The 26618-nt window shown below is 51.7% G+C and overlaps 1 protein-coding gene across 1 annotated transcript; it reads right to left on the reverse strand.

The window, feature by feature from the left end:
• Nucleotides 1-2160: 2160 nt before the first annotated feature.
• LOC129785700 (T-cell activation Rho GTPase-activating protein-like) lies at nt 2161-22246 on the reverse strand (the record flags this gene model as incomplete). Its single annotated transcript, XM_055818994.1, has 7 exons — nt 22081-22246; nt 19751-19850; nt 4217-4301; nt 3093-3152; nt 2700-2861; nt 2506-2615; nt 2161-2296 (listed from the first exon to the last, which is right to left on the reverse strand). Coding segments are annotated over exons 1-7 (819 nt in total), but the record flags the coding sequence as incomplete, so codon positions are not given.
• Between the last annotated feature and the right edge of the window lie 4372 nt (nt 22247-26618).

Below are 26618 nucleotides of genomic sequence, written 5' to 3' on the forward strand. Positions count from 1 at the left end.
CCCTTCCAACCCCCCCTCCTGTGTGGCTCTGTGCTTTGCTTTTCCTCCTAAAGCCCCTCAGCTCAGCCCCAATGCCCGCTGGAAAGGGTGCTGGGGCAAGGGACCATCCCAATCTCCTCCCCGAGGGTCCACCCCAGCACAAGCGCTCCCCACTCCACAAGACCCTATGGCAGACACAGTCAGGAGAGGGAAAAGATTCTTTTATTGTCAACAGCAGCTGCAGGGGCCCAGGAGTCACAGCGGTTCAGCCGGTGAAAATCAGTCGGCACCTGCAACGACAGAGTCAGAAAGCTCTGATAAGCCCCCAGAGGCAGGAAGAGGCAGGATTTGGTTCCCCCCTCTTTGGGGGACGCTGTTTCCGAGGAATTCCTCATGGCCCAGAAGGGACAGCTCTTGCTGGCCTCCACTCGAGGCCGGCTCCGGTGCCTTCTCCCCAGGGGTGATGTCCCTAGGGAGCTGTGCGTGCGCAGGGATGCTGACAGTGCCCCTGTGCCGCGCAGCAGGGCTCGACGGGGAGCCCCCGGGGAGCTGCCGTGGGGCTCATCCCAAACCCTGCTCAGCACCAGCCCTCGCCGGCCCTTGCCAGCCAGCTGGGAAGAGTTAGGGCCGTGTTCAGGGCTGGGAAAGATGGGCAGCAGCGCGTGGTACGCACCTGGCCTTCCTGACGTGCTGCACCTTCCTGCATTTTCTCAGGTTTGGGTCCACAAAATCGCTTCCTCTCTTCTCCTTTTTATTTGTGCTTGGCTGTCCCTCTCCTCTGCCCAGGCTTCTTTTCTCTTCCTTTTCCTTGACTTTTCCTTCTCCTGGTGGGAGCCTGCAAACCTTTCCATCCCACAGCGTGATGAGATGGGGAAAGCCCCAAGCCCCTGCAGCGAGCTCTCAGGTCAGGCAAGGGGAGCTCTTCCTACCTGGTTTCCTGGGGCAGGCTGGTCAGTTGTGGCAGGCGTGCCAGGGACTCTGCCGTGCCCTCGGGGGTGCCTGGAGGCAAATCTGGAGGTGCCTAAACCAGAAACTCGGGAGGTAACGGGTGGCAAGTGACAGCCTGGGGTAGTGAGGGCCTGACTGCCAAATTGCTGTATGAGCTCTACAGAGGAGATGCTGGTTTGCATCGTGCACATTTTGCACAGTCCAGCCAACGCAGCCTAGACTTGATGAAGCTGCGACGGAGTAGGATTTGAGCAAAAGCCCTCTCAAGGTGGCAGCTACTCCTTTCTGTCCTTTTGTGGGTATTTTGTAGGTATGTTTTGTTTGATGAAGCAGATCATACTTCATGAAGTGCGTTCCAGAAACAGCCTTTCCAGTTTTCCTTAGCACGCACCACTCTGGGGGGAGAGGAGGAACCCCAAAGGCACAAGAGAGCGGCTGCCAGGAGGAGGCCCAGCGGCTGCTTGGCCTCCTGGGAAATTACTGTCCCACCTGAGACATGTTGCCCCAGCGTCTGTGGAGCTGCCGTACCTCTGCCGCTTTGGGCCCTGCCCCTGTGTCTCCCCCAGCTCCGCTGTCGATGCCCAGCAGAGAGGCGGCTGCATGCAGAAAGGCTTTTGCCGGATGCTGGGTCTCTGCTGTGCCTGCAGGGCCACTTTGCTCTTCGCACCGCAGCTCTGGAAAGCAAAAGCACGTGCAGCAGCGCGACTTCTTGGAAGTCAAGAACACCTAAGCAAAGCCCAGCCGAGCCCTACACCACTTGTCTCGTCAGCGTTGAGGTTTCTGGCATCCCAAGCCCCAGTGTCTGTGACAAGCCTCAGTCCCGCCTCCTACCTGTGCCCCTGTCCATGGGTGCTGGCACCTCCTCGGCTGATGGAGGGGAGAGGCCGGCCACCTCCTCCCCAAAGATGTCCCCGCAGTTTTCAATGAGGAACTCCACCAGCACGTTCACCTGCAGACATCAAAGCCTTGGTCTCAAGCCAGGTGCCTGCAGACGTGTCAAGCAGCCTTTCCCACTGCTGACCCTTCGCCTGCGCAGGCGGCTGCGGCTGGGGGTTGCTCTTCCAGGCACCCAGCCCACCAGCACTGGCCCAAGGGAGGAGGCAGCCAGGGACCTCGCAACAGCCAAGCTCCGATGGGCCGGGAAGGCAGCACTGGCTGCTGGGTAGGGCGTACCTTCTCGGTCACCGCCAGCATGGCCTGCAGCGGGAGCAGGTCCTCGTTGGGTGGGCTCAGCAGGTTGGGCCCGACGCAGATGGCCAGGTTGCTGCAGCTCATTCTGCTGGTGGCTGCGTTGTGGCCGATGTGCTGCAGCAGGGCCATCAGCCGCTTCAGGAGGAGGAGGTTGGCCGCAGGCAACTTGTCAGCCACCCTGAGGGAAGAGGAAGACAAGGCTGATGAAGCAGAGGGTGCCCACAGCCGTCCCCGCAGCTGGCCCCAGGCGGGTGGGAGCCAGCGGCCGTGTTGCACAGCTTTGCAGCTGCCCGAAAAGACAGCTTTCTGAGGAGCCCGTGCCTTTGCAGGCAGGTCCCAGAACTCTCCCGGTCCCTGCTCACCAGGCAGGCTGCTGCCCACACTTACGCTTTCAGCTCCTCCACCTTGGCCTGCTTGCTGGCCCTCTCCATGGCTGCCATCCAGTCCTCGTAGAGGTCGACGACGAGGAGCTTGGTGGGGATGCTTCGCAGGAAGTCCTGCAATGCCAAGGGCTGCAGGTGAGCCTTTGAACGCTGCAGGCCAGCCAGGAGCTCCTCCAGCTGCACGTCAGAAGTGCTCACCTTCAAGATGACGGCCAGCAGCAGCGCAGGCTGGCTTCCTACGTCGATGTCCTTGCCGCGGTCCAGGGCCTCGCGCAGCTGCCGAAGCTCTGTCCCACCGGCAGCTCTGCGGAATATCCCCTCCGTTGCTGGTCCTTGCTGGCGCAGGACAGCCAGCAGCTCCTGCAGGAGAGGCAGGAGGCCACTTGCTTGGCTGAAGAACCAAGCGGTGGCAAGGACCAGAGCTCTGCCCCAGACGTGGTTGCCTAAGCGCCACAAAGGGTCTGGGACCAGAAGCAGGTTCTGGGGGTGCAGAGCCCAGTGCCCTGTCCCCGCAGCTGCTGGGGACACGCAGGCCCTCTCCAGAGCAGCCGGAGGGAGGGCTGGGGACCCCGTCTGTCCAGGCTGGCTTACCTGGATGGGCCGGGGCAGCGTGTTGTCCTCCCCACAGAGGGCTGCCAGGGGCTGCCCAAAGAGCGCCCTGCTGCAGCTGGAGCCCGCCTGCCCTGGCGCCTGGGCAGCGGCCGGGGTGCGCCGCAGGGCGAAGGGCCAGGGCAGCCCCATCCTCCTCCTGCTGGTGCTGCTCCTGCTGCTGCTCCCTCCTGCTGCAGAGGAAAACAGAGTAAGACACCACCAATGGAGACCCCAGGCCAGCGGTCCCAGCGCCTGCCCTGCCCTGCGCTGCCCTGCCGGCAGCACGGTGCTGTGTGGTGCGGCAGGATGGGCAGGGAGGCAGCAGCTGGAACCGCGGCTGTGGCTCGGAGGTGTTGACTTAGAGGCTCTTGAGAGCCATCGTGCCACGGGGTCAGCCTGTGCCAGCCTTCGCCCTGCCCTCCTGCAAGCTGCGGGCAGCAGCAGAGGCTCCGTGTCCCCGCAGAAGCATATCCAGCAGGCACTGCCCAGCAGTTGTCCTTGTCCGTCCAGGTGACATCCTTCCGTGGGCTGCCCAACCTGCATGGCGACACTCGGGGACAAGTGAGCACAGCATTGCAGGAGGTTGCCTTGCTTTCCCAAACTCACCTGGTGCGGGGCAAAGACCCCCTGCGTTTGCAGATGGGGCCGTCGCAGGCCCTTGCTTGCTATGAGCCTGCAAGAACCAAGAATCGGGCTGTGCTTGGAGAGCAGCCCCGCAGCAGAAAGGGCCACCAGCAGCCTGAGCGCGGCAGAGCTGGGACCCTCTGCCCTCCCGGGCTCTCTTCCCCATGTGGCAGGGTTCCTCCCAGTGTCACCAGTCAGAACGTGCTGGCGTGCTGCTGGCTTCCCAAAACTCTCTGCTCCCTGAGTGGCACCATCAGACCCTCTGTCCCTCCCGCACAAGCTCACCCCAGTCCCTGCGCATCCCGGCGCAGCCAGAGGCAGGTGCAAGGCAGCCATTCTCACCTCTGCCTGTGCCTCCATCAGCCTCTCCAGGCTCCTGGCGCGCAGTGTCCTCCACTGGGCAGGAAAGAAGGAGGGGAAGAAGGTGAGCAGCCATGGCTCTGCTGCTCGGCTGCAGGAGCAGTGCTTGGGGACAGGGCCCAGAGCAGAGAGACACTCACGGCGTGGTGGCGGCTCAGCTCCCTCTCCAGGAGCTTGATGGATGTCAGATGGGTGACGCGGGCTCCCTTGCGTCCTTCTGGTGTCCTGTGCACCGGGAAGGGAGAGGGAGAGAGCTGGGTGAGCCCCAAGCCGTCTCTTGTCTCTTGTCAGGCAGCTGTGCCCGAGAGCTGCTCCCAGCCACGGGGGCACCTTCCCCAGCTGGGGGCTGTGTTCCCCCATCCATCCAGCTTCTCCTGGTGCATCCCCCCGGCTTACCCCAGCAGCGTGGCCACCCACAGCTCCTTCAGTGCCTGGGATCTGCAGATAGAGAGGAGAGAGAGCGTCAGGCCCTGCTGCCCCCAGCCCTGGGCAAAGGTGGGTGCCTGCACAGCCCTGTGCTGTGGGGCAGGACAGAGGCGCTGTCCAAGCCCTGGGTCGCTCTGTCCTGCCTGAGCGGCTGCATTTGCCCTTCCCTTCTGGGGACCAAAAGGTGACCAGGGGATGCAGGATGGGGAAACATCCCACATCCCTCCCTCCCTGCCAGCGAGCTGCCTGCTCCCTGCCCAGCTCTGCACGCAAGGCAGAGGCCTGTGTTCATGGGATGGCGTGGGCACGGCTGGGAACCTCTGCTGCCCGACCACGACTCACCCAAAAGTGGCGATGCAGGAGCCGGTGGGCCAGGCGAGGATGACAGAGGTGCTGTCCTCATCGGTGCCTTCCTCCTCCTCCTGTCCATCCTGCCCCGCAGCCTCCTTCCCGCTGCTGAGCACCCACAGCTGGTCCAGCGCCAGGCGGAGCTGTGGGCGCAGGCTGGTGCCATGTCTGCAGAGAGCAGAGGCGGGCACTGAGCTGGAGGGGGGCTCCTTGGGCTGGGTCCCCACGCGCAGAGCCCTGTCCCCCACCTGCCCTTGGGACGGACATTGGTGCCTCCAGCACCGAGGGGCCGGGGCCTGGGGCTGGTGCCAGGGTGTCCCTGGGCCGGGGCTGGGGGCAAGGATCTGGGCTCTGAGGGTCTTACCGCAACTTGGCGACCACCAGTTCCTCGTGGAGGAGGAGCAGGCGCCTCTCGCTCCTCTTGCGGCCCCGGGTCAGCCGCACGTCCGCGCTCAGCACCGGCTCGGCGTCGCTGAGAGCCTCCCTGCAGAGCAGAGAGCGGCGGGCATGAGCAACGCCAGTGCTGCGTGGCCCAGCTGTGCCCGCGTGTCCCCGAGCCCGGGGGGAGCCCACCTGGAGCCGCAGCAGCAGCTGGCCTGGCCCATCCTGCCCGGGAGAGGAGGGCCCTGGCCGTGCAGCGAGGAGGGGGCCCAGCCGGCGACGGCGAGGCTGGGAAGCGGGGTGCTGGTGCTGTGGCAGCGCTGCTGGGCCAGAGGCTGCCTCCTGCCAGCGCCGCTGCGTGCCAGCACGGCTCTGCCCTGCTGCCTGTGGTGGCCGTGGGCTCCCCGTGACCAACGGTCTGAGCCCAACGGAAAGTGGGCGGGGCCTGCGGGGCGGGGCTGGGGCCCTCTCCAGTATGGCCGGGCCTGCCTCGCCCCGGGGAGCCCCGCGCAGGACAGGGCAGGGGGCAAGGGCCACCTCCCTGCGCCTGCGGCCAGCGCTTTGCCCTGGGGTTTGGACAGGGCCCTGCTCGATAAAAGAAGCCGTTTTCCCTAGAGGTGACCGTTGTGGCCTGAGGCAGACTCCTCTTGGTGGAGGCCGGCCTAGCGGTCGGAAGGCCTCTGGCACACAGGCCGTGCCAGGCCTCAGGCCCCAAGGCGCTGGAACTGGAGCAGGCCCAGCAGGAGGAAAAACTTCCATTTTTACCAAAAGACGGGGGGACTAGCAGCAGTCAAGAGCCGCTCGTGTCCTGCCAGGCGCCACAGGGAAATGAAATGTGTGGTGAGCTTCGGCAGGAATTGTGGTGCCCCTGGAGCACCACCCTTGCTTGGGAAGGCTTTATCCCACCTGGGTGCTAAGGCTTCACCCTTGGCAATCAGGGCTGGATGAGCGCCACACAGGAGCCCCTGCCCGGTTAGCCATGACCTTCACCCAGCCGGTGGCCGACACGGCCAGGGGCGAGTCTGTGGGGTAGGCCATGACCATGGCAAAGAAGGGGAAAAGTAGTCAGCTTTTGATGGCCCGTGTCTTGTTTCACTGTTGACCCTAAGCAATGCCTTGCTTCAAATAGAAGCGATTCAGAGAGTTACACACCCGCCCTGTTCAGGAAAAATGCAGGAAATCAGAGACATCTAGCAAATTCTCTTGTGGCTGTTGTACACTGCAGCAAGAAGCAGCGTGGGTCCAGTGGCTAATGCTGGAAGGGGAATTCAGCACTTCTGGGAAAGGGAGATAAAGGCACTCTTGTGGGCCAGGCTGGGATTGGAGAGCCTGGGTGGGTGTCTGGGGTCCCAGCTTTCCCGCAGTGCTGACTGTGGTGCCTGCTGCTTGTTCTTCCCTGCAACGCCGGCTGCATCCACCTGCTGGGGCTGTGCTTGGGAAGGGCTCCGGGGGTGAGCAAGCCCATGGGAGAGGCCTGGGGAGAAGCTCTTCTCCAGAGATCTACCAGAAACTGTCCAGAGCATCCGAGAGGATGCTCTGTATGACAAGGGAAGGTGCCCGTTGGTCCAATGCATGAGAGCCTGCAGGGCTCCCATCAGGGTCCTTTGACCTACCCATCCTCCAGCCAGCAATCCAGGTGCTGGGGGGTCCCATGTAGGTCTCCTGAGGTACCCTTTAGCCCCGGGCAAGGTGTCGTGCCTCAGTGTGTGCTTGCAGGGCATGTTTCCTTCCTGCTGACAAGGGCGGAATTGCAGTTAAATGCCCCTGGGCGATCCCGAGCCAAGCAAACTTTTTTCTATGGGTCACACTGCTTTGCAGTCCATGTGTGTGGTTCAGCTCCTGCATGGGAGCTGAGGACACGAGGTGACCTAGCTCGGAAGCTGGCCACTCTTGCTCCAGGCAACTCCAGTTGCTTGCGTTTTCCTTCAGCTTCCCCAGCCTGATCATCTCCACTGTCACCTCCTCCCTGTCCTACAAGAAGTATCCCTATCCCAGCCATTAGGACAGTGGCACAGCACTCAGAATCCAGATCACTGGTAGAGAAGAAGGACAGAGGAAAAGAGACGTTCTCCTTTGAAAGAAATCCTTCTTTGTCCTCCTTTAGCTACTAGTGGATGAAAAAAAGGGGGACAGAATTTCAGGCCAGCCACAGCACTGGCTTTCAAGCCTGAGCTTGTCAACTCATGGCTGTTCTGGAATGCGGTACAGTGAAAGGAGAGATAGAAATGGCAAATTTTCCCCCCAGGGCGATCAAATACTGGCAGAGGTTGCCCAAGGAGGTTGTGCAGTCTCTGTCCTTGGGGATCTTCAAAGGCCAAGCACACAGTTCTCAGCAACCTGCTCGAGGCGAGCGTGCTGGAGCAGAGGGCTTGGCCCAGAGGACCTCCACGGGTCCCTTCCAACCCCCCCTCCTGTGTGGCTCTGTGCTTTGCTTTTGCCCTGGCGGAGATCTTCAGGGACTTTGTGCTCCGTTTTGTGTTGCCTTAGGGCTACGATGTGCTGTGGTTTGGGGGCAACAAGGTCAAGTATGTCAGAGGTCAAGCGAGTTAGTGTCAAAGTGTGTTACTGTTATGGACAGAATCTGTGTTTGTTGGCCCTGTGTTCCTGGGGTTATGGCATTTTTATCTTATTTTGTGATCTGTGTGGTGGGGTTTTTTGTGGAGAGTGCCTTTTTCAGCTTTTTTTTCCTTTGTACAGTACGGATGGGTGCCTTTGGTTTGTGTACGAAGTTTCTTCTGGTTGTTTTTCTGCTGTGCTGGTGGATGGTGGTGTTTTTTCTGTCTTGAAACCATCGTTACTGGTCTAATAGATCTCCTGCAGGTCAGGCAGTGTCACTTCTGGCGTGGTCTGACTCATTTCTGGTGAGCTGGTGGGTAGGTGTGGAGGACTTGTGGTCCCTCCATGGGGAATGACTGCTAGAGGACTAACAGGCAGATCTGTGGAGGGGTGAGAGGACCGCTGGCCCATAAGGAGTGACTGTCAGAGGACTAAGTGTACTTGAACTAACGTGGGCTTCCAAATTCGTGGTTATCTGTCCTGCCTTGTGGAAGAGCCATGGGAAGTCACCAGCCACACGGAAGGACAAGGGGGTTCCCAGGGGTACGTGGTTTCTTGGGTTTTGCTTTTGAGTAAGAAAGTCTTGTCTCAACATGAGTACAACTGTGAACGGTCAATTTTGCTAACTTTAGAAATTAGGGAGCAGCACTTTTGTGCTGTGCCTCACATGGCTGCCAGGGCAGGGTGAGAAACAGCAAGAGAATTCCTTCCTGTCACTTCTCCAGGGGAGCCGTGCTGCACTTGTCAAGGTGAGGGTTTTTTGGCTCTATATGATTCAAAAGGTGAGGGGTTAATTTTCTCACCACAGAAATTAGGGAGCAGAACATTTGTGCTGTGCCTCACATGGCTGCCAGGGCAGGGCGAGAAGCAGCAAGAGAATTCCTTCCTGGCACCTTCTCCAGGGCAGCCGTGCTGCACTTACCCATAGTGAGGGTTTTTTTGGCTCTTCATGATTGCAAATGTGAGAGGTCCATTTTCTCACCACAGAACGCAGGGAGCAAAACTTTTGTGTTTTGCCTCACATGGCTGCCCGGGCACGGTGAGAAACAGCAAGAGAATTCCTTCATGGCATCTTCTCCAGGGGAGCAGAGCTGCACTTTGACAGGGTGAGCTCTGGTTCTGCATGAGTGCACAAGGTTTTGGTCAATTTTCTCACCACAGGAAGCAGGGAGCAGAACTCTTGTGCTGTGCCTCACATGGCTGCCAGGGCAGGGTGAGAAGCAGCAAGAGAATTCCTGCCTGGAACCCTCTCCAGGGGAGCAGCGCTGCACTTGGACAAGGTGACTTTTTTTTGGTTCTGCACCATTTCAAAAGTGATGGTTCTGTTTTCTGACCACAGAAAGCAGGGAGCAGAAATTTTCTTTTGTGCCTCACATGGCTGCCCGGGCACGGTGAGAAGCAGCAAGAGAATTCCTGCCTGGCACCTTCTCCAGGGAGCACTGCTGCACTTTGTCAAGGTGAGTTTTTTGGGCTGTGCATTATTGCCACTGAAAAGAGGTCAGTTTTCTCACCACAGAAAGCAGGGAGCAGCACATTTGTGCTGTGCCTCACATGGTTGCGCGGGCACGGTGAGAAACAGCAACAGAATTCCTTCATGACACCTTCTCCAGGGGAGCAGTGCTGCACTTTGACAGGGTGAGCTCTGGTTCTGCATGAGTGCACAAGGTTTTGGTCAATTTTCTCACCACAGAAAGCAGGGAGCAGAACTCTTGTGCTGTGCCTCACATGGCTGCCAGGGCAGGGTGAGAAGCAGCAAGAGAATTCCTGCCTGGAACCCTCTCCAGGGGAGCAGCGCTGCACTTTCCCAAGCCATGTTTTTTGCTTCTGTATGAGTTCTAAAGTGCTGTGTCAATTTTCTCACCACAGAAAGCAGGGAGCAGAACCCTTGCGCTGTGCCTCACATGGCTACCATGCACGGTGGGAAGCAGCAAGAGAATTCCTTCCTGGCACCTTCTCCAGGGGAATTTCCCAGTTCCCGAGAGACTCCTGGCACCAGCTGCAAGGGGGCTCCCAGCCGAAGGGAATTGGGGTGGGAATTGGTGATGTCTCCTTTCCTTAGGCATGTTAACACTTTGGAATAACAATTGGATGCTTCGCTTCTGTTGCTCTTTTATCATATTGCTCACAGTAACTGCTACTGGTTCCTTTTATCATATTGCATGCTATTTTCTTTTATTGTAATATAAGAAACTGCGTTTGATATATTCCATCATTTGATAGATTTGATAGATTTGATTATATTTGATGTAGAGTTCAGCTTTGCTGTGTATCCAGTCAGTCAGCAAAACATAATTTGGCGTAGTCGGCATCGTATGAAGTAAAACTCTCTCTATTTAAGAAGAAAAAATGTTCCTCGACTTGCTATTGGCAGGTGGGAACCATTGCCTTACGGTGTTTGGGGCAGAGTGGTCTGGTGGTGCTGGGCAGTTGGGCCGTGCCAGGGACAGAGGGACGGGGGCAGGGGAGGGGGCGGGGGGGAAGGGGTTTAGGGACGGACGGGTGGGAATGGATGAAGGTGTTTAGGGATGGAGCGGGGTGTGTGGGGGTGGGGCAAGGATGTGTGTTTGTGGGAGTGGGTGTGGGGGGGGGTGGGGGTTGGGGGGAGGTGGGTGTGTGTGTATTGATAAACCGGGGGTGGGGGCGTGGGGGGGTTGAGGGTGTGTGTGTTATTTAGAGAACAGATTGGGGGGCCTGGGGGAAGGGTTTTAGGGACGGACGGGGGGTTAATGGAGGCCTTTGGGGAAGAACCGGGGGGTTGGGGGAAGGATTTTAGGGACGGGCCGAGGGTGGGGGAGGGCTGGACCAGGGTCTGGGGGAAAAGGTTTTAGGGACAGGGCGGGGAGGTGGAGGTGGGGGATGATTTCAGGAACAGCCAGGGTGGAGGAGGGGGTCAAGGGAAGTCTTTCAGGGTTGTTTGGGGGGAAGGATTTTAGGGACGGATGTGGTGTCTGGGCGGACGTTTGATGCCACCGTATAGATTCCACTGTATATACGTTTATGTCCAGGGATTCTGTTAAGGGAAGGCTGCTGGCTCGGCAAAGGGACAAGATGTCTGAGCTCCCCAGTTACCACACTGATTTGGTGTTTAGCTCTACGTTAAACACACCTGCGCACAAAGGTTAGGCCAAGCTGACTCTCTAAAGCTGTTAGAAGTGACAAATTAAGGGACCTCTCATCCAGGGAGTCAGCCTTGGGAAGGATGGGGAACAAAGAATGGATGGGGAAAAGATCGGCGTTCTCTTCAGTGATGCAGAAAGAGCCTCTGAGTGAGGACGTTGTGGCCACAGGAGGAGACAAGCCGATAGAGTGCTGCGATCCGCAGAATGTTGGTTGGAAGTCGGGCAGAGGTAATTGTTGTGGGGGGAGATCGCGACCTCTGACTCAGATACCCCCCGAGAGAGGGCAAGGCCCCGCTTGGGGAGCACGGGGAGCTAGTAAAAAACCTCAGCAGTGCTGTCTGAGGGTGTGTGCTCATTTGTATTAAAGCAAGAAACTTGTAACCCATCCCGTGCCTGACTGAAAATGCATGTGTAATGCGCTATGAGTGTGCAAGTGCTCTGCTGTCCATAGTGCGTGCCCTCGAGTAACTGGGTGAGCACGCTCAGAGGAAACATTCCCCCGTGCTCCCAGCACTGCCATAAAGAATGCCTGCCTTCTGAAACTTGCAAGCAAGGCTTAGAGGGTTTCTCTCCATGACCGACTTTATGGCATCATTCCCACCATACTGCAGAAAGCAAATCTTTTATTGTTTGGTGGTGAAAGCAGCTTGGGCAGTGTCACTGATGTGCAGCACTTTTTTAACCTCAGGTCTAAAGTGCCACCGGTCCCACCGTGGGGTACGTCCTTCCTCAGGCTTTCACCAAACGGAAAGGATGCATCAAACCCACCCCACAAACACGTCCTGCACTTTTTTTATCTTTCCTGGAACGTGGGGACATGACCCTGCTGGGCCATCAGTGCCACCTGCCTGGGAGCCAAGATGGTGCCTTTGCATTCCAGGCTAGGAACTTACCTTCTTTTTTTCCTTTTCAGTGACTTTAGAGCCATCCTTAGGGAGGCTGGTTAAGCTGGTTTACTGCACAGCTGGTCGCCAGTGGAGGGAAATGGTAAGCTCCGCTGTTGCCTTTGGTGTTTGCTTGTTACTGTGTCGCTCATTTGAGTGATCTTCTCATGCCCCGGCAAGCAGAAGCTATCACTCCACTTTAGGCCTTGGTCTAATAGTCATGCAAAGCAATATTGAAAGTCATTCTGAGATCTGGAACAGGCCCCAATATGCATTTTATAAAAGTGCTTCTTGGCTGCTGTTTCTCTTTGTATGGGGTTTTTTCCCATTTCTCCAGACTGTTGAAGCTCTGAAAGGCACCGATGAGCTGCTCTCCCTCAGTTTGCTCCTTTGCCTTTGGGGACTGCGGTTCATGTTTTCTTCATGGCTTTGCAGAGGAGAAAATCCATGAATACACCACCTTGCTTGACATGGTCTTGCTGGAAAGTGGTCGAAAGCTTATTGCTGCCCCATCTTGCAAATGGCATACATTCTGGTTCTCATTTGATGGGCAGCGTGTCGGCTTGTCAGTTGACTGTAGAACAATTCAGTTGCTCAAAGCAGCAATGCTGATAGGGAGAGTTTACGTACTTCCTTGCACAAAGCGGTACTGGGCTTTTTTCCCTCTGTGTGTGTTTCTGTGCAGACATGTGCATGAAACACAGGTGTCTCTCTGTGCCACAGGTGGGACTGATGACAGCTCTTTATTTCATTTCAACTAGAATTTAAACAAAGATTGTGCCTGCAAAAGAATTAGAGCAGCTGTCCTTGTTTCCCAGAGCAAGCATCCAGGCGCTGGGGAGCAGTTGGCAGGATCAGAACCTGAGCCTGCTCTGGGTGGTAAATCCTCAGGAGAGGAAAGAGAAACCCCACTTTTTTCAATACAGGTCTAGTTCCCTTAATATTTCGAGCAGCAGAGGGGGGTGAGATGGGGCGGTGTGGTGGCAGGAGAGGGACAGGAGAGGGACAGAGGAATGAAGAGAACAGGGGTGGAGCTGGGCAGGGAGTGGAGGAAGGAAACCCCTGCTGAAGAGCCAGCAAACCATGAAGTATTCCTATGTGCTAAATTTCATCACACCAGCCTGTTTCCACAGCAAAGGCTCCAAAGTTGCCCAAAGAAGCAAGGAACAGAGCAACTGGTAGCAGTGATGGCAAACACGATGGAGTTCTTGGCCGCATGAGGAAGTAGATAACCACTGTAGGAAGTTCTGCGCCCTACCCTGATGGAAACAAATCTCTGAACCATTTACGGCAGCTATTGCGTAATTTTTCTGTCCGTCTGACTATCTATCTATTGATCAATCTTGCAGAAGACTAAGTTGCAAGAACTTGAGAAATACACCTCTGTTCCCGGTAATAATAGTAACCCTAAGACTTAACCCTAAGACTCAACCTTAAGACTTAACCTTAAGTCTTAACCCTAAGACTTAAATTTAGGACTTAACCCTAAGACTCAACACCGAGACTTCACCCTAAGACTTAACCTTAAAACATAACCCTAAGACTTACCACTAAGTATTAACCTAAGACTTAACCCTGAGACTTAACCTTAAGACTTAAATTTAAAACTTAATGTTAAGACTTTACCCTAAGACTTAACCCTAAGACTTAACCCTAGGACGTAACCTTAAGACTTTAATTTAAGACTTAACCTTAAGACTGAGACCTAAGACTATATGCCTAAGACTTAACCCTAAGACTCAACCTTTAAGACTTAAACCTAAGATTTAACCCTAAGACCTAACCTTAAGGCTCAAACTTAAAGATATAACGTTTAGACTTAACCCTGAGAATTAACCCTAAGACTTATCTTTAAGATTTAACCTTAAGACTCAACCTTAAGGCTCTATCCTAAGATTTAACCCTAAGATCTAACCTTAAAACTTAACCCTAAGACTTAACCCTGAGATATAACCTTTAAGACTACTTAACCCTAAGACTTAACCATAAAACTTAACCCTAATACTGAACCCAAGACTTAACATTAAGTTTTAACCCTAGGACTCAACCTTAAGACTTAACTTTAAGACTTAACCCTAAGACTTATCCCCAAGACTTAACTCTAAGAGTTAACCCTAACACTTAAACTTAAGAATTAAACTTTTGACTTAACCCTAAGACTCATCCATAAGACTTAACCTTAAGACTTAACCTAAAGACTTAACCCTGAGTCTCAATCCATAAGATATACACTAAAGACTTAACCCTATAGACTTAACCTTAAGACTTAACCCTATGATTTATACTTATGGCTCAACCTTAAGACTTAACTTTAAGACTTAAGCCTGAGAACTAACCCTAAGACTTAACCCTAAAACTTAACCTTAAGATTTAACCTTAAGAATTAAGGTGAAGGGTTAACCTTAAAGGATGAAACTTAAGACTCAACCCTACGTCTGAACCCTATGACTTAACCCAAGACTTAACCTTAAGACATAAACTTAAGACTTAAGCCTAGGACTTAATCTTAAGACTTAACCCTGAGACTTAACCCTAAGACATAACCCTGGAACTTATCCTTGAGACTTAACTCTGAGACTTAACCCTAAGACTTATCCCTAAGACTTAATCCTAAAACTTAACCTTAAGAGTTAACCGTGAGACTTTACCATAAGATGTAATCCTATGACTTAACCGCAAAACTTAACCCTGAGATTTAACCTTTAGGATTTTGCCTTCAGACTTAACCCTAAGACTGAACCATAAGAGTGAACCCTAAGACTTAACCTTCAGACTTAATCTTAATACTGAACCCTAAGACTTAACCCTAAGGCTCACCGTTCAGACTTAGCCCTAAGACTTATTCATAAGGCTCAAACTTAAGACTTAATGTTAAGTCTTAACTCTGAGAGTTAACCCTAAGATTTAACCCTAAAACTTGTCCTTAAGATTTTACCTTAAGATTTAACCGTAAGTATTAACCTGAATAGTTAACCTTAAAGATTTAACCTTAAGAATTAACCCTGAGACTTAACCCTAAGACTTAACCTTAAGATTTAACCTTAAGACTTAACCTTAAGAGTTAAATTTAAAACTTAACCTTAAGACTTAACCCTTAGACTTAACACTAACACTTACATTTAAGACTTCACCTTAATATTTAACCCTAAAACTTAAACCTAAGACTTAACACTGAGACTTAAACCTGACTTAACCTTGAGACTTAACCCTTAGACTTATCCCCAGACTTAACTACAAGAATTAACCCTAAGACTTAACCTTATAAGTTAACCTTGAGAATTAACCGTGAGATTTAAAGTATAAGACTTAACCCTATGACTTAACCGTAAAACTTAAACCAAAGACTTAACCTTAAGATTTAACCTTATGACTTAACCTTAAGACTCAACCCTGAGACTTTACACTAAGACTTAAATTAAGATTTAACCTTAAGACTTAACCCTGAGACTTAAAGGTAAGATTTAACCCTAAGACTTAACACTAAGATATAACCATGGGACTTAACCCTGTGTCTTAACCCTAATAGTTAACCCTAAGACTTAGCCCTAAGACTTAACCCTAACAGTTATCCCTAAGACTTAACCCTAAACTTAACCCTAAGATTTAACCTTAAGTTTTAACCTTAATACTTAACCCTAAGACTTAACCATAAGATTTAACCTTAAGAATTAACCTTGAGACTTAACCATGAGATTTAACCTTTAAGACTTAACCCTAAATCTTAACCCTGAGACTTAACCCTAAGAATTAACCTTAAGGCTTAACAATAAGATCTAACCCTAAGGCTTAACACTAAAACTTAACCCTACAAATTAACCCTAAGTCTTATCCATAAGACTTAACACTGAGACTTAACTCTAAGACATAACCCTGAGACTTATCCCCAAGACTCGACCCTAAGGCTTAACCCCTAGACCTAAACTTAAGACTTAAACTTAAGACTTAACCCTAGGACTCAATCCGTAAGGCTTAAACTTAAGAATTAACCCTGAGACTTAAACTTAGGACTTAACCCTAAGACTCTAACATTAAGACTTAGCTCCAAGACTTATGCCTAGGTCTCAACAATGAGACTTCAACCTAAGACTTAACCTTATGGTGGCCAGGTTTTCCAAAACGAAAGCAAATGTACTATGGTGGAGGTGGATCCCAGGGGTCTTTCATGTAACTAGAAGTTTTTTGAAAAAGAAAAAAAAAAAAAGGAAAAGGTATGCATGCATCTCTCTTCTTAAAACAAACATCTCTACAATGTTCCCATAACCTTCAAGGAACATACCTGACACTTCCTTGACTGGGTTGTATTCACAGCAAGACTGTACCATCATAGCCTGTACCTTATCCTCTTTGGTAGCATTGTCTTCAGCCAGGTTGTCAGTCTGTTTAACAGGTACTGATTATTTGACACTCATGTTAGGCTACAAATAGGCTCTCTTTGTACCTTACATAAAGACTTGTTTAACCAATCCGGTTTTCTTCCAAGCGGACTGAAGCTATGTGTAGAAAAAAGCACACCACCAGCATTTTGAAGCTGGCCTTTAAGCTCCAGACTGGTTGAAGAAGCTAGCCACGGTACATTTAACTGGGATGCATGCAAGTAGCATTAGTTATGTTTTGCAGCATTAAAAGGACACACAACTTAAGAGTTGTGGCAGATGCTTTTGCTTGCTGAAATTCAGCTTCAGACCCAGAAGCACTAAAAGGAATCAAGCTTTTGATAATCCCTTAGCAAGGGATTTAAGAATTTTCTGTTGGTACTGGATTTTCTGTTGGTTTTTGTCTGCCCACAAGCTCTGCTTCTGGCCAGGAAAAGGAGTCCTTAACAGCAGCTATTGCCAAGTGCAGTGGAACTGCAGGTCCAACACGTACTCAGAAGCTGCTCTTTGTTGATCTTAAATGATTCCAAAACCATCCTCAGCACTCCTTTTCAAAACAATCGCCCTTTGACACCCAAAAGGAAACCTTTGGGATCAGCGTGTCCCCAGGGAGGGCTCGACACAAAACCTCTGCGCAGACCTGCTGTCCTGTGATGCCTGCCAGCAGAGCTGGTGACGCGAGTGCTCCTTCCCCGTCTCCGCTGAGGATACTAAGGTTAGCAAAGCCCTCCTGTTTGTCTTGTTGACAGGCGTGCTCAGCCTGAAAGGTGGTGAGGGAGCGCTAACCGGCAGCCCTGCCAGCCAGCCTGAAGGGCAGGGGGGATGTGAAAAGCAGCTTGGGGCTGCCTGAGAACTAGCACAGGCATTTACGGAGGGAACGCGCGGGAGCAGGGTGTTCTCTCGCTTTCACTCGCTGGGAATGTGCAATCCATTCCTTCCCCCGGAATCTCTCACCTCTAAGTGAGAGACAGTCAACGTTTTAACTAATGTTTTACAAAATGCCTCTTTGTAAATACCTACACATACATACACGTACACGTTCTGTTAAAGTCGCAAAGAGTATGTTTCCCAGAAAAGAAGTACCTGAATTTTGAGAAATTTTGAAGACTCTTTGATGGCCATCTGAATTGTGGACCGCATCATCTGATTTGTGGACCCCATTTTAAACTCTATTTAAGGAAAAGGAGGTATGGGAATGATACCACTATGGAAACAGACAGTTAGGCATTTCACAGGAGTCAGAAAATGGTGCGTCAGCCACAGCTGGTGACTACCAGCTCCAATATTTTGAAGATTAGGAAACTATTTCAAAAAACTTGTTGACAAGTCTTTCCTAGAATTGTAATGCTCTTTCTAAGAAATCGTTCACGCAGTGCATTGCAAGAGTTGAAAAGCCCCTCATTCTTCTTCCTTGCAAAAAAAGAGAAAAAAAACTGTTTACAGTTCTCTTCCTCTTCATTGTACTCCTCATTGTCATCTTCACCACTGTAGATGACAGTGGTGAAGACGTATATCAGTGCAGAGCGTGTTGGTCTTAAAATATTCTCTGGAATTCTGCGTGATTATTTATGATGGGCTGGATGCAGAATCCCTTCCTGAAGACCCCGTTGCAATGGGGCATCTACAGCAAAGAACATTCTATTTATTTGGTTAGGAGGGAACTAGAACATGAAATCCAGGTTCAGACCAGCAGGCACAGTTTTTAAATCATTATCAGGCTGAAGGAACACTTAAATGGACAGATTATGCCTTTTAGGAAAACTTGTCTGTGGTGGCTGGCAAAAACACTTCTTCCAGCTACAGAAAATCTGAAAAAAGATGGACATGACCTCCTCTGCATGGACAGGGGAGGCACTGCTGATTAAAGCCTTTAGATAGCATACAAAGCATGACTAACCCCTGATTTCTCATTTTTATAAAAAAAGGAGTAGTCTAAGGAGTTCTATAAAAAAGAAAGAAATGTTGTGGTTTATCTGTTTTTAAGCTTTTTGTGAGCTTTCCCAATCTTAATGGCTGTCCATTGCACGTCTAGTTAGAGCTCACAGAACAGAAGCCACTCTGTGTAGCTGTACCCTCAGCCCTCTGCACTACTGGCTTCTGCAGAAGCAGCAAAGGTACAAAGAAAAAAACCAAAACTCCATTGGTGAGGGGTGTATGTATTTACCTGACACAATGTTATTATTGTCCAAGGAATTGCATTTTAAAGACTGATCTTCAGTTTTTGAAAATCACAGGCCGTCTTTACACTGCAGCACAGTGAAAATGTCACAGAGGTACCTTGGTGCCAAGAACCCAGCTCATCAGAGTGGTGGGCTTCTCCTCTGCCTCATTTAACCTGCTACCTCACAGACCTTGTGCTGGCCAAGTTCCGTGGTTCCCAGTGATGATCCCAGATTGACCGGAGCCAGATCAGGAGCTTCTACCCATTAGGTCTTAGGGTTGAGTCTTAGGGTTAAGTCTTAAGGTTAGGTCTTTAGGTTAAGACTTATGGTTATGTCTCAAGGTTAAGTCTTAGAGATAAGTCTTAGAGACACGCTGTAACTTGCCAGTATACTTTATTTATTGAGAACTAACATTAGAAAGACACGGCAAAACCACAAGTCAATAATATCTACTAATGGTGGAGGAGAGGTCTGTCTTGAAGAAGGCTGGAAAACATGACCATTCAAACCATGCTGACGCAGCTGATACAGAACTGGACTGGACGAATACATCGATGACAGCAACAATGCTGTAGTCAGGCTTACATTTGAATATCTGCAATTGTAATCAGATCTCTGTCCTCCATAAATCTGAGGAATACAGCAGTAGTACCTGGAGCACAGAGAGCAGCTTAGGGTGAAATCAAACTTAGAAAGGTAACTACCAACATTTGGGAATGTGCCCAACTGCTTTCTGAGCTTCAGGTTTGGAAAAGATCAACTGCTCCTTCACCGTCCTGGCACAAAAGGCAATACGCTTTAGGACGTTGCTCTTTTTCTCTTGCCCGACACAGGCATTGTCTTTAGGAAACTAATAGGAATCACTTAAGAATGAAACTTCTTGTTTGCACGGTTTGCCAGCTGGCCACTCTCAGTCTTTCCTCTGGAGACAGCATGCAGCCCCGCCACCCCCCACCCCTCTGGGGTGTAAGAATACCCTGCCCCCCCGCCCCCAAACAAAGGAAGCAGTCAAACACTGGGACTCGGACTGCTGGCAGATGGGAACCAATTACCAGTTCACACTGCAATGTGTCTCTCCGTTTACTCTAAAAGCAATACACGCAAAAGCATAAAATAAGGAATCTCTCTGCATAGAGGAAACAGGATGGAGAACTTGACTCTCAGAAAAACCAACCCCAAGAACAAACCCAATTCAAACGTCTGAACAGCTACCACTGTTGGACTTTGAATGCCACGTCCCAGCGGGCTGAAAAATCTAAGTCTGCTTTGGGACAGATACATTCAAATCTGCCCTGTCACAACACAATTTAACAGCAGCTTTAACAAGAAAGAGACAACCGGAATGCCTCCGTAACCCAACAGCCACAAAGAAGGTGAACGCACTGAAACCCCTCCCAAAGAACACAACGCGTTATGGCTACTTACCCAAGGTCTGTCTTGCCGGTAGCTTTAACTCCTCTAACAGGGACTCTCCTAACAGTTACCGATGAGTGCCTTGGAATCAGGGCATTGTCATCTGTGTATTCTGAAAACAACATCAATACAGAGAAAGCATCAGTCAGTTCGTAAGAGTGATATTAATATGTCATGACATAGCACTTCAGGGAACCCTTTACGGATAGAAAAGCAACATTTTACACACAGCGTCATGCTTTTATCATGTCCACACACTCACGGTACCTTTCCAGAAATCTTCAGGTCTGATAGTCAAACACAAGCAGCAAAATCTTTTCCATTTGTTTTGAATCGTTTCAATGCCAACAGCAAAATGGTCTCTAAAGTCACTAAAGCAGAGTCTGCTAAAACATGAGGCTCTTTCCTGATCTAACTTTCATTGCTTTTGCTCCTGTTAGCTTACAAAACCCTAGAACATGTCTCTATAATAGCGAGCACGGAAGAGGACACCCCCACCCCGCCTCCCACCTTTTAAAACACATCCCAACCATCCATTTTGCCTTCCCACCATCTTCAAAAAGAGTCCACCATCTCTTTTTTTTCCCCCCAGTGATGTGTAAAATCCTGTTTACTTTTAGCTTCTATTAGCATTGCTTCTATTACGAGATTTCCGTGATCACGCGGCTCGGAAAACTCTGAACAAGTTGGCCATCTTCACTCAAGGTTCACTGAAGGGTCTTTCCAAGATCATGCCAACATTTAGTCAGGACTCCTGCACAAAGTTATAAAACCCACTACCATATCTCCACAGGGAGGATCTCCAAGAACCCCCTTTAGGCAGGACATCCAGGCCTAGTTCTTTCCTTCATCTTCTGAAGGTGACTTTAAGCACGTAGATGCTGTTCAATAAAAACGGAAAGTCACGGTTATGTATAAAACCCCAAAATCTGGCATACACATAAATGACACCGAAATGTATTCCTTAGCTTTGCTCTGACAACCGCTGGGGGATTTTTGCATTTTCACGGGGAAAACACCCTTACAAAAGTTCCAGTAAGCATCTGTGTCACAACCTGTACGTCTGCCTCTACCTGCATGTCTGTCTCTACTGCTGTATATGACACGCGATCCCGTAACACCCCCAAGACCCCTAACACCGTGCTGTTAAGTCTGCTCACAGATACTCTCCTGAACATGCTTTACCTATCTGTAGGTAAACAGCGTGTTTAGGTCCAACCACTTGAAAGGCTGGGGCCAAAGTTACAGTTACCGCAGCAGGCATGTTATTCTGTTTAAGTTTTAATACATCAAAGAGGGAGAGGAAAAAATCCTATGAGTACACATTGTAACGACAAGACTGTTGTGGGAATGTCACAGAACCACAGGAAAAAAGAAAAAAAACCCCAACCGATAAAATTTGAATGTTTAAGGAATGGAGACGGTTTCCAAGTCTTTGTATTTCTGACAAGTCATATTCCAAAGTCTTTAATCACATGCAAGCTTTGCCAGACGGTAGATTACCAAACTGAAACAGCACACTCAGTAATACAAAACCATTACCGTCTCTGAGAATCAAGCACCATTTCTCAGATTCAAAAGAACTTAGGGTTTCTCTAAGAACATTTCTAGGTATATTCACCATAACTGATCTGCCATAAAACTTCAGTACTGCCCTGACACCGTTTAACACGCAGTACCACGACAAAAATGCACCGTTTGAAAGAAATGAAGAAATGATGCTCAATAGCATCTGAATGAATGTGTAGCATGGTGCAGCAAAGAAGCTGTATTAGCAAGAAATGCCAAGTACACTTTAGACAGAACACTCGTCTACAAGATGGCTTTCCAGGGTCTGCATAGATTCTCACTCACAGATACACTCTTGATCCAAAACGTTGCTACTGAGCAGTTTCTGCAGCAGCCAAGCACCGCTTTTCCAATGCGGTGGAGTAAAAGTAGCTGAAGACAAATTTCAGTCACCAAACCCACTTTTTTTTCCCCTTTAAATTAGCCACCCACTCCTTTTCTATCACGTTCAGCCTTCTCTGCCGGCTTTCAAAGAAATCCGGCAGGTCTGTGATGACAAGGCATTGTCCCACATTCCCTTATCGTTTTACCTAGAAGGGTTCCCAGAAACCAAACCCCTTCCACGCGCGGTGTCGCACACGGACCCCGTACGCTGCTGTGCCTGGCTGCGCACACAGCCCTGACGGCAGCTGCCAGCGCACAACCACGGAAGAGCAGCTCTGAGGCCCCAGCACAAGTCACCGCTGCCGGCCGTGGCCCAACCGCCTCACTGGCCGCCTGCGCCATCGCCAGCCGGCCGGTCCCCGGTCCCCGCGCCCGCCGCCCCCACGCACCTTCCATGGTCTGGGCGTTGGTGACCTGCAGGTCGCAGTGGGTCGCCTTCAGCCTCTCGCGGCCCATGATCTGGCGCCTGAGGTCGCGCAGGGAGATGTGGGGGCCGTGAAAGGTGACCACATCGGAGTTCAGCCTGGAGGAGAACTTGTAGTGGACACACGACATGGCCGGGGCCAGGCGGTGCCCGCTCCGCGATGGCACCTCACGCAGCAGCTGGCCTCGCGGCCCCCACAGCAGGTCAGGGCCCACCGAGGGGCTGGGGCCAGCAGCGCGGGCTGAGCCCGCCGGCTCCTCCTCGCAGCCCCGGTGGGAGGACGATGGGGACAGGCCCTGGCTCGGCCTCCGCTCCCTCCTCGCACCAGCGCTGCCAGGCCAAGCTGCTCGCTATGGCAACCCAGGCGGCTCCGCATTGTGACAGAGGGGCTCAGGGGGCCACTCAGCGCCCCTGGGGGAGGGGCCTTCATCAGCCCCGCCTGGGCCGCCGGTGTCCCTGCTGTCCCCCAGCCTGTCACCGCCCCGTGCCCTGTCACCCCCCAGGGCTCCGGTGTCCCTGCTGTCACCCCCTGGGGCCTTCACCATCCTGCGTCACCTGTCAGCCCTTGCGCCTGTGGGGGCTCTCCCAACAGCCCTGGGCACATCACCGCCCCGTGCCCTGTCACCCCCCAGGCTGTCACGGCTTGCTGTCCCCTCCTGTCACCCCCCAGGCTGTCACGGCCTGCTGTCCCCTCCTGTCACCCCCCAGGCTGTCACGGCTTGCTGTCCCCTCCTGTAACCCCCAGGCTGTCACGGCCTGCTGTCCCCTCCTGTAACCCCCAGGCTGTCACGGCCTGCTGTCCCCTCCTGTCACCTCCCAGGCTGTCACGGCCTGCTGTCCCCTCCTGTCACCCCCCAGGCTGTCAAAGCCTGCTGTCCCCTCCTGTCACCCCCCAGGCTGTCATGGCCTGCTGTCCCCTCCTGTCAACTCCCATGCTGCTACTGCCTGCTGTCCCCTCCTGTCACCCCCAAGCTGTCCCCAGCCGCTGACCCTTCCCGTCACCCCCAGGCTGTCCCCAACAGTTGTCCCCTCCTGTCACCCACCAGGCTGTCCCCTCCAGCTGTCTCTCCCTTCACCCCCCAGGCCTGTTACTACCAGCTGTCCCCTCTTGTCACACCCAGGCTGTCCCCACCTGCTGTCCCCTCCTGTCCCAAGGCAGCCTGGGGGAGATGCTGGGGCTCTGCCGAGTGGCACTTGGCTGCCTGCACCGCAGGGACAGCGCAGGGAGGGGACATCTCGGGGTGTCGCAGTGTTGTCCTTGTTGTACTCCTCCATGGTATTAATGATGGTTCCTTTTGTAACTGGCTTTTATTCACTCTGTCTGACGGGGCTTCCTCTGGTAGAACCAGTGCCAAGAGGGAAAAAGGGCGCAGTCCAGTTGCAACGGGCGCGGTGCACACTGACTGTCATCTTTTGTAATGCTTCATAAAATAGCTTTTATTTAAATTCTGTATCTGCAGTATTTTTTCCAAAAATGTTCAGTTAAGGGAAGACGAGAGAAAGGGTGAGTCCACTAGCACGAGCGGGGAGAACCATGCGACCTTGACCTTGAGCGGGGATAACCACGTGACCTTGACCTAGAATGACAGCCCCGACTCTTCTCTCTGCCTCTTCTTGGATATGGTGGTGATCGTGGGTAGGAATGAGAGGGGGCATGACTAGATGATTGAGAGCAGCAGCGAGGGTGGGAAGGACCTGATCTTGACTTGCAGTAGGTATGCCAACTTCTAGAGCGAGAAGAACTGGCATAGGGAGACCTGGACCTTAAAAAACAAAACGCAACACAAAGGAAATGAATGAAGTTAATTCAAAACAGTCACTCACACCATTTTTTTTTCTCCCAAATTTGTTTGGGTTTGGGGTTTTTTCCTCTCCATACGCTTATGTCAAAGCTTCTTTCAGCTGCTGATATACTGCTGCTGCAAACCGAAGAGCATGGCGGCGTGTAAAGGTTTCTGCTTACGAGCCAGAACGGCTGCTGCTGTGGTAGTGTAAAAACACGCAGGAAGGGTAAGTCTGTTCCCACTCACTTCTATCGCATGGACTGCCCTAGCTATGGATGGATTTCAGGGGTGTCTGCTGGTCTCTGCTGGTACATGGACATGCAGATGTCTCACTACCCAGCATCCACCTGCAGCGCAAATCACTCTTGTTGCCGTAAGATGCAAAACAAGTGAGTCTCAATGGCTACAGCGCAGTATCAACTGTCAGGAAAGCAGGGTTTAGCCTGGAGGCAGTAAAGCTCCATTTGAAAATGCCAGCTTAGTCTATTTAACTTCACTACGTATTTGGCAATTTGTACAGCATGCAAAATGCCCCACTTCTAGCCAGTGGTAGCCAAATTCTGCACATACCTCTAGCTCCAACCAAGGCCGGTGACTGCATTTCAAGAAAAATCCTAGCTAAAAGCTTCTAAACTCAGTCTCCAGTAAGCTGACGGAATGCCACTACTCTGGGAAAGATACTGACAGCATTACTACAGAGAGCTCTTCAGATTCCTGCCCAAGGGCTTTTTAAGGACAGAAGACAGCAGCTATCTTTAGATTTTTCTTCACGAGTTATTCCACGTATGTTCATTCCTCCTCCAACTTAAGATTTCCTTACGCAAGTCTGATCTTTTAATTTGTAAGAAAAATTTAAGGATGTCAGCAGAATCTGAGCAAAAGGCGCCAGTTTGCAGTCCAGGTTGCAATCTGTCTGTGCGAGATTAGACGACAGAGGCAACAAAGGCAATTCCTCTCACGTATCTCCTCCAAAGTGCTTTGAGGTAACAGTTACAGTCAGAGCACGGAGGCACCGGAATCCACACCTGTCCAGTTTCTAGCCTCCTCAGGGCTGTCAGGAGGCGAAGGATGTCACTACAGAGAAGCTTTGGCAAAAGAGACACCCGTTCCTTCTCAACTGCTGCCCAGTTATAACTATCAGTCACCTGTAATCCCTGCCATCTTTGAGCTAGTGACCTACATGTGGAGCTCCCATCACTGCTCGTCCCTTGAACCATCCAACCCACCTCAGGATAGAGAGGTGGACTGGAACTCCTCCTGATTCTTCTAGACAATCTGCTTCTCCGTTAGGGACATGCAACGCAATTACCTGGGAAATGAATGCCTGCGCTCCTCCTGAAACTCCTCACGTGCCACCAATTCCATAGAAGAAGTGTTTGTGAACACTTCGGGTCTGGGCTTTTTCTCTTCCCTGTTAAAATCAGTTTGACCATTATTACAATTATAGTTGGATATTTATTCCAAACAGACACCAAAATACAAAACACGGCCAAGATGAGAAAATGGTTACTGCATGTAATGCCAAACACAAACATCCTAGTCAAGCAAAACGAGTTTAGAATTCCCCCAGGATTCAGGGAAAGTTCTACAACTCCATTTGTCTTGCTTGAGTTTTGCACATTTACCATCTGCAATGAAAAGGTCTGTTGGATAAAACACGATGCCATTTTTGCTTCTGCCAGATGCACTTTAGTGTAACTGCAGTCCAAGGTGCTAACGAAATACCAAAGCGCAAACCCGTGCAACTTCCTGGAGCCAAACACTTACTCCTTTTGAAGCCTCCATTGTTCCCGTAAAACTCCTCCCTAGACAAGGGAGGCCAACGGCATCCTGGCTTCTGCCTGAAATACGGTGGCCAGCAGGACCAGGGAAGGGATTGTCCCTCTGTACTCAGCCCTGGTGAGGCTGCACCTCCAACACTGGGTTCGGTTTTGGGCCCCTCACTACAAGAAAGACACTGAGGTGCTGCAGCGTGTCCAGAGAAGAGCAACAAAGCTGCTGAAGGCTCTGGAGCACAAGTCCTGTGAGGAGCAGCTGAGGGAACTGGGGTTGGTTAACCTGGGGAAAAGGAGGCTGAGGGGAGACCTCACTGCTCCCTGCAACTACCTGAGAGGCAGCTGTAGTGAGGTGGGGGTCGGTCTCTTTTTTTCCCAGGTAACAATTGATAGGAGGAAAGGAAATGGCCTCAAGTTGCGCCACAGGAGCTTGAGATGGGATATTCGGGAAAATTCCTTCACCAAAAGGTTTGTCAGGCATTGGAACAGGCTGCCCAAGGAAGCGGTTGGGTCACCATCCCTGGGTGTATTAAAAGAAATGTAGAGGTGGCGCTTAGGGACCTGCTGTCATGGCAGACTTTGTAGGTTTAGGTTAACTGCTGGACTCAATGATCTTAAAGGTCTCTTCCAACTAAACCTAAATGACCCTGTGATTCTATAAAGAAAGTGCTGGTGTCGCTGGGAGGGTATTTGAATGAGTCGCTGGCCGTGCTGTTGGCTGATGACATGTTTGCAGGAGCTGGGGGATATTCTGGAGCGGGGCGGGGGTATACCCAGCAGATGGAGGCTGACCAGGTGGAAACTGAGGAGGTAGTGGTGGTGGTGGTACCGCCAGCGGGAAAGGAAGCGCCTGGGGTGGGGGAGGATGCAAGGGAGGTGGAGGCACAGGTACAGAGGCTGCTGTTGATGATGGCAGTGTCGGGGCCTGAGTCCTCTGGGTACGT

This window comes from Falco peregrinus, chromosome 14 (genome assembly GCF_023634155.1).
Source record: "Falco peregrinus isolate bFalPer1 chromosome 14, bFalPer1.pri, whole genome shotgun sequence".
NCBI classification, from domain to species: Eukaryota; Metazoa; Chordata; class Aves; order Falconiformes; family Falconidae; genus Falco; species Falco peregrinus.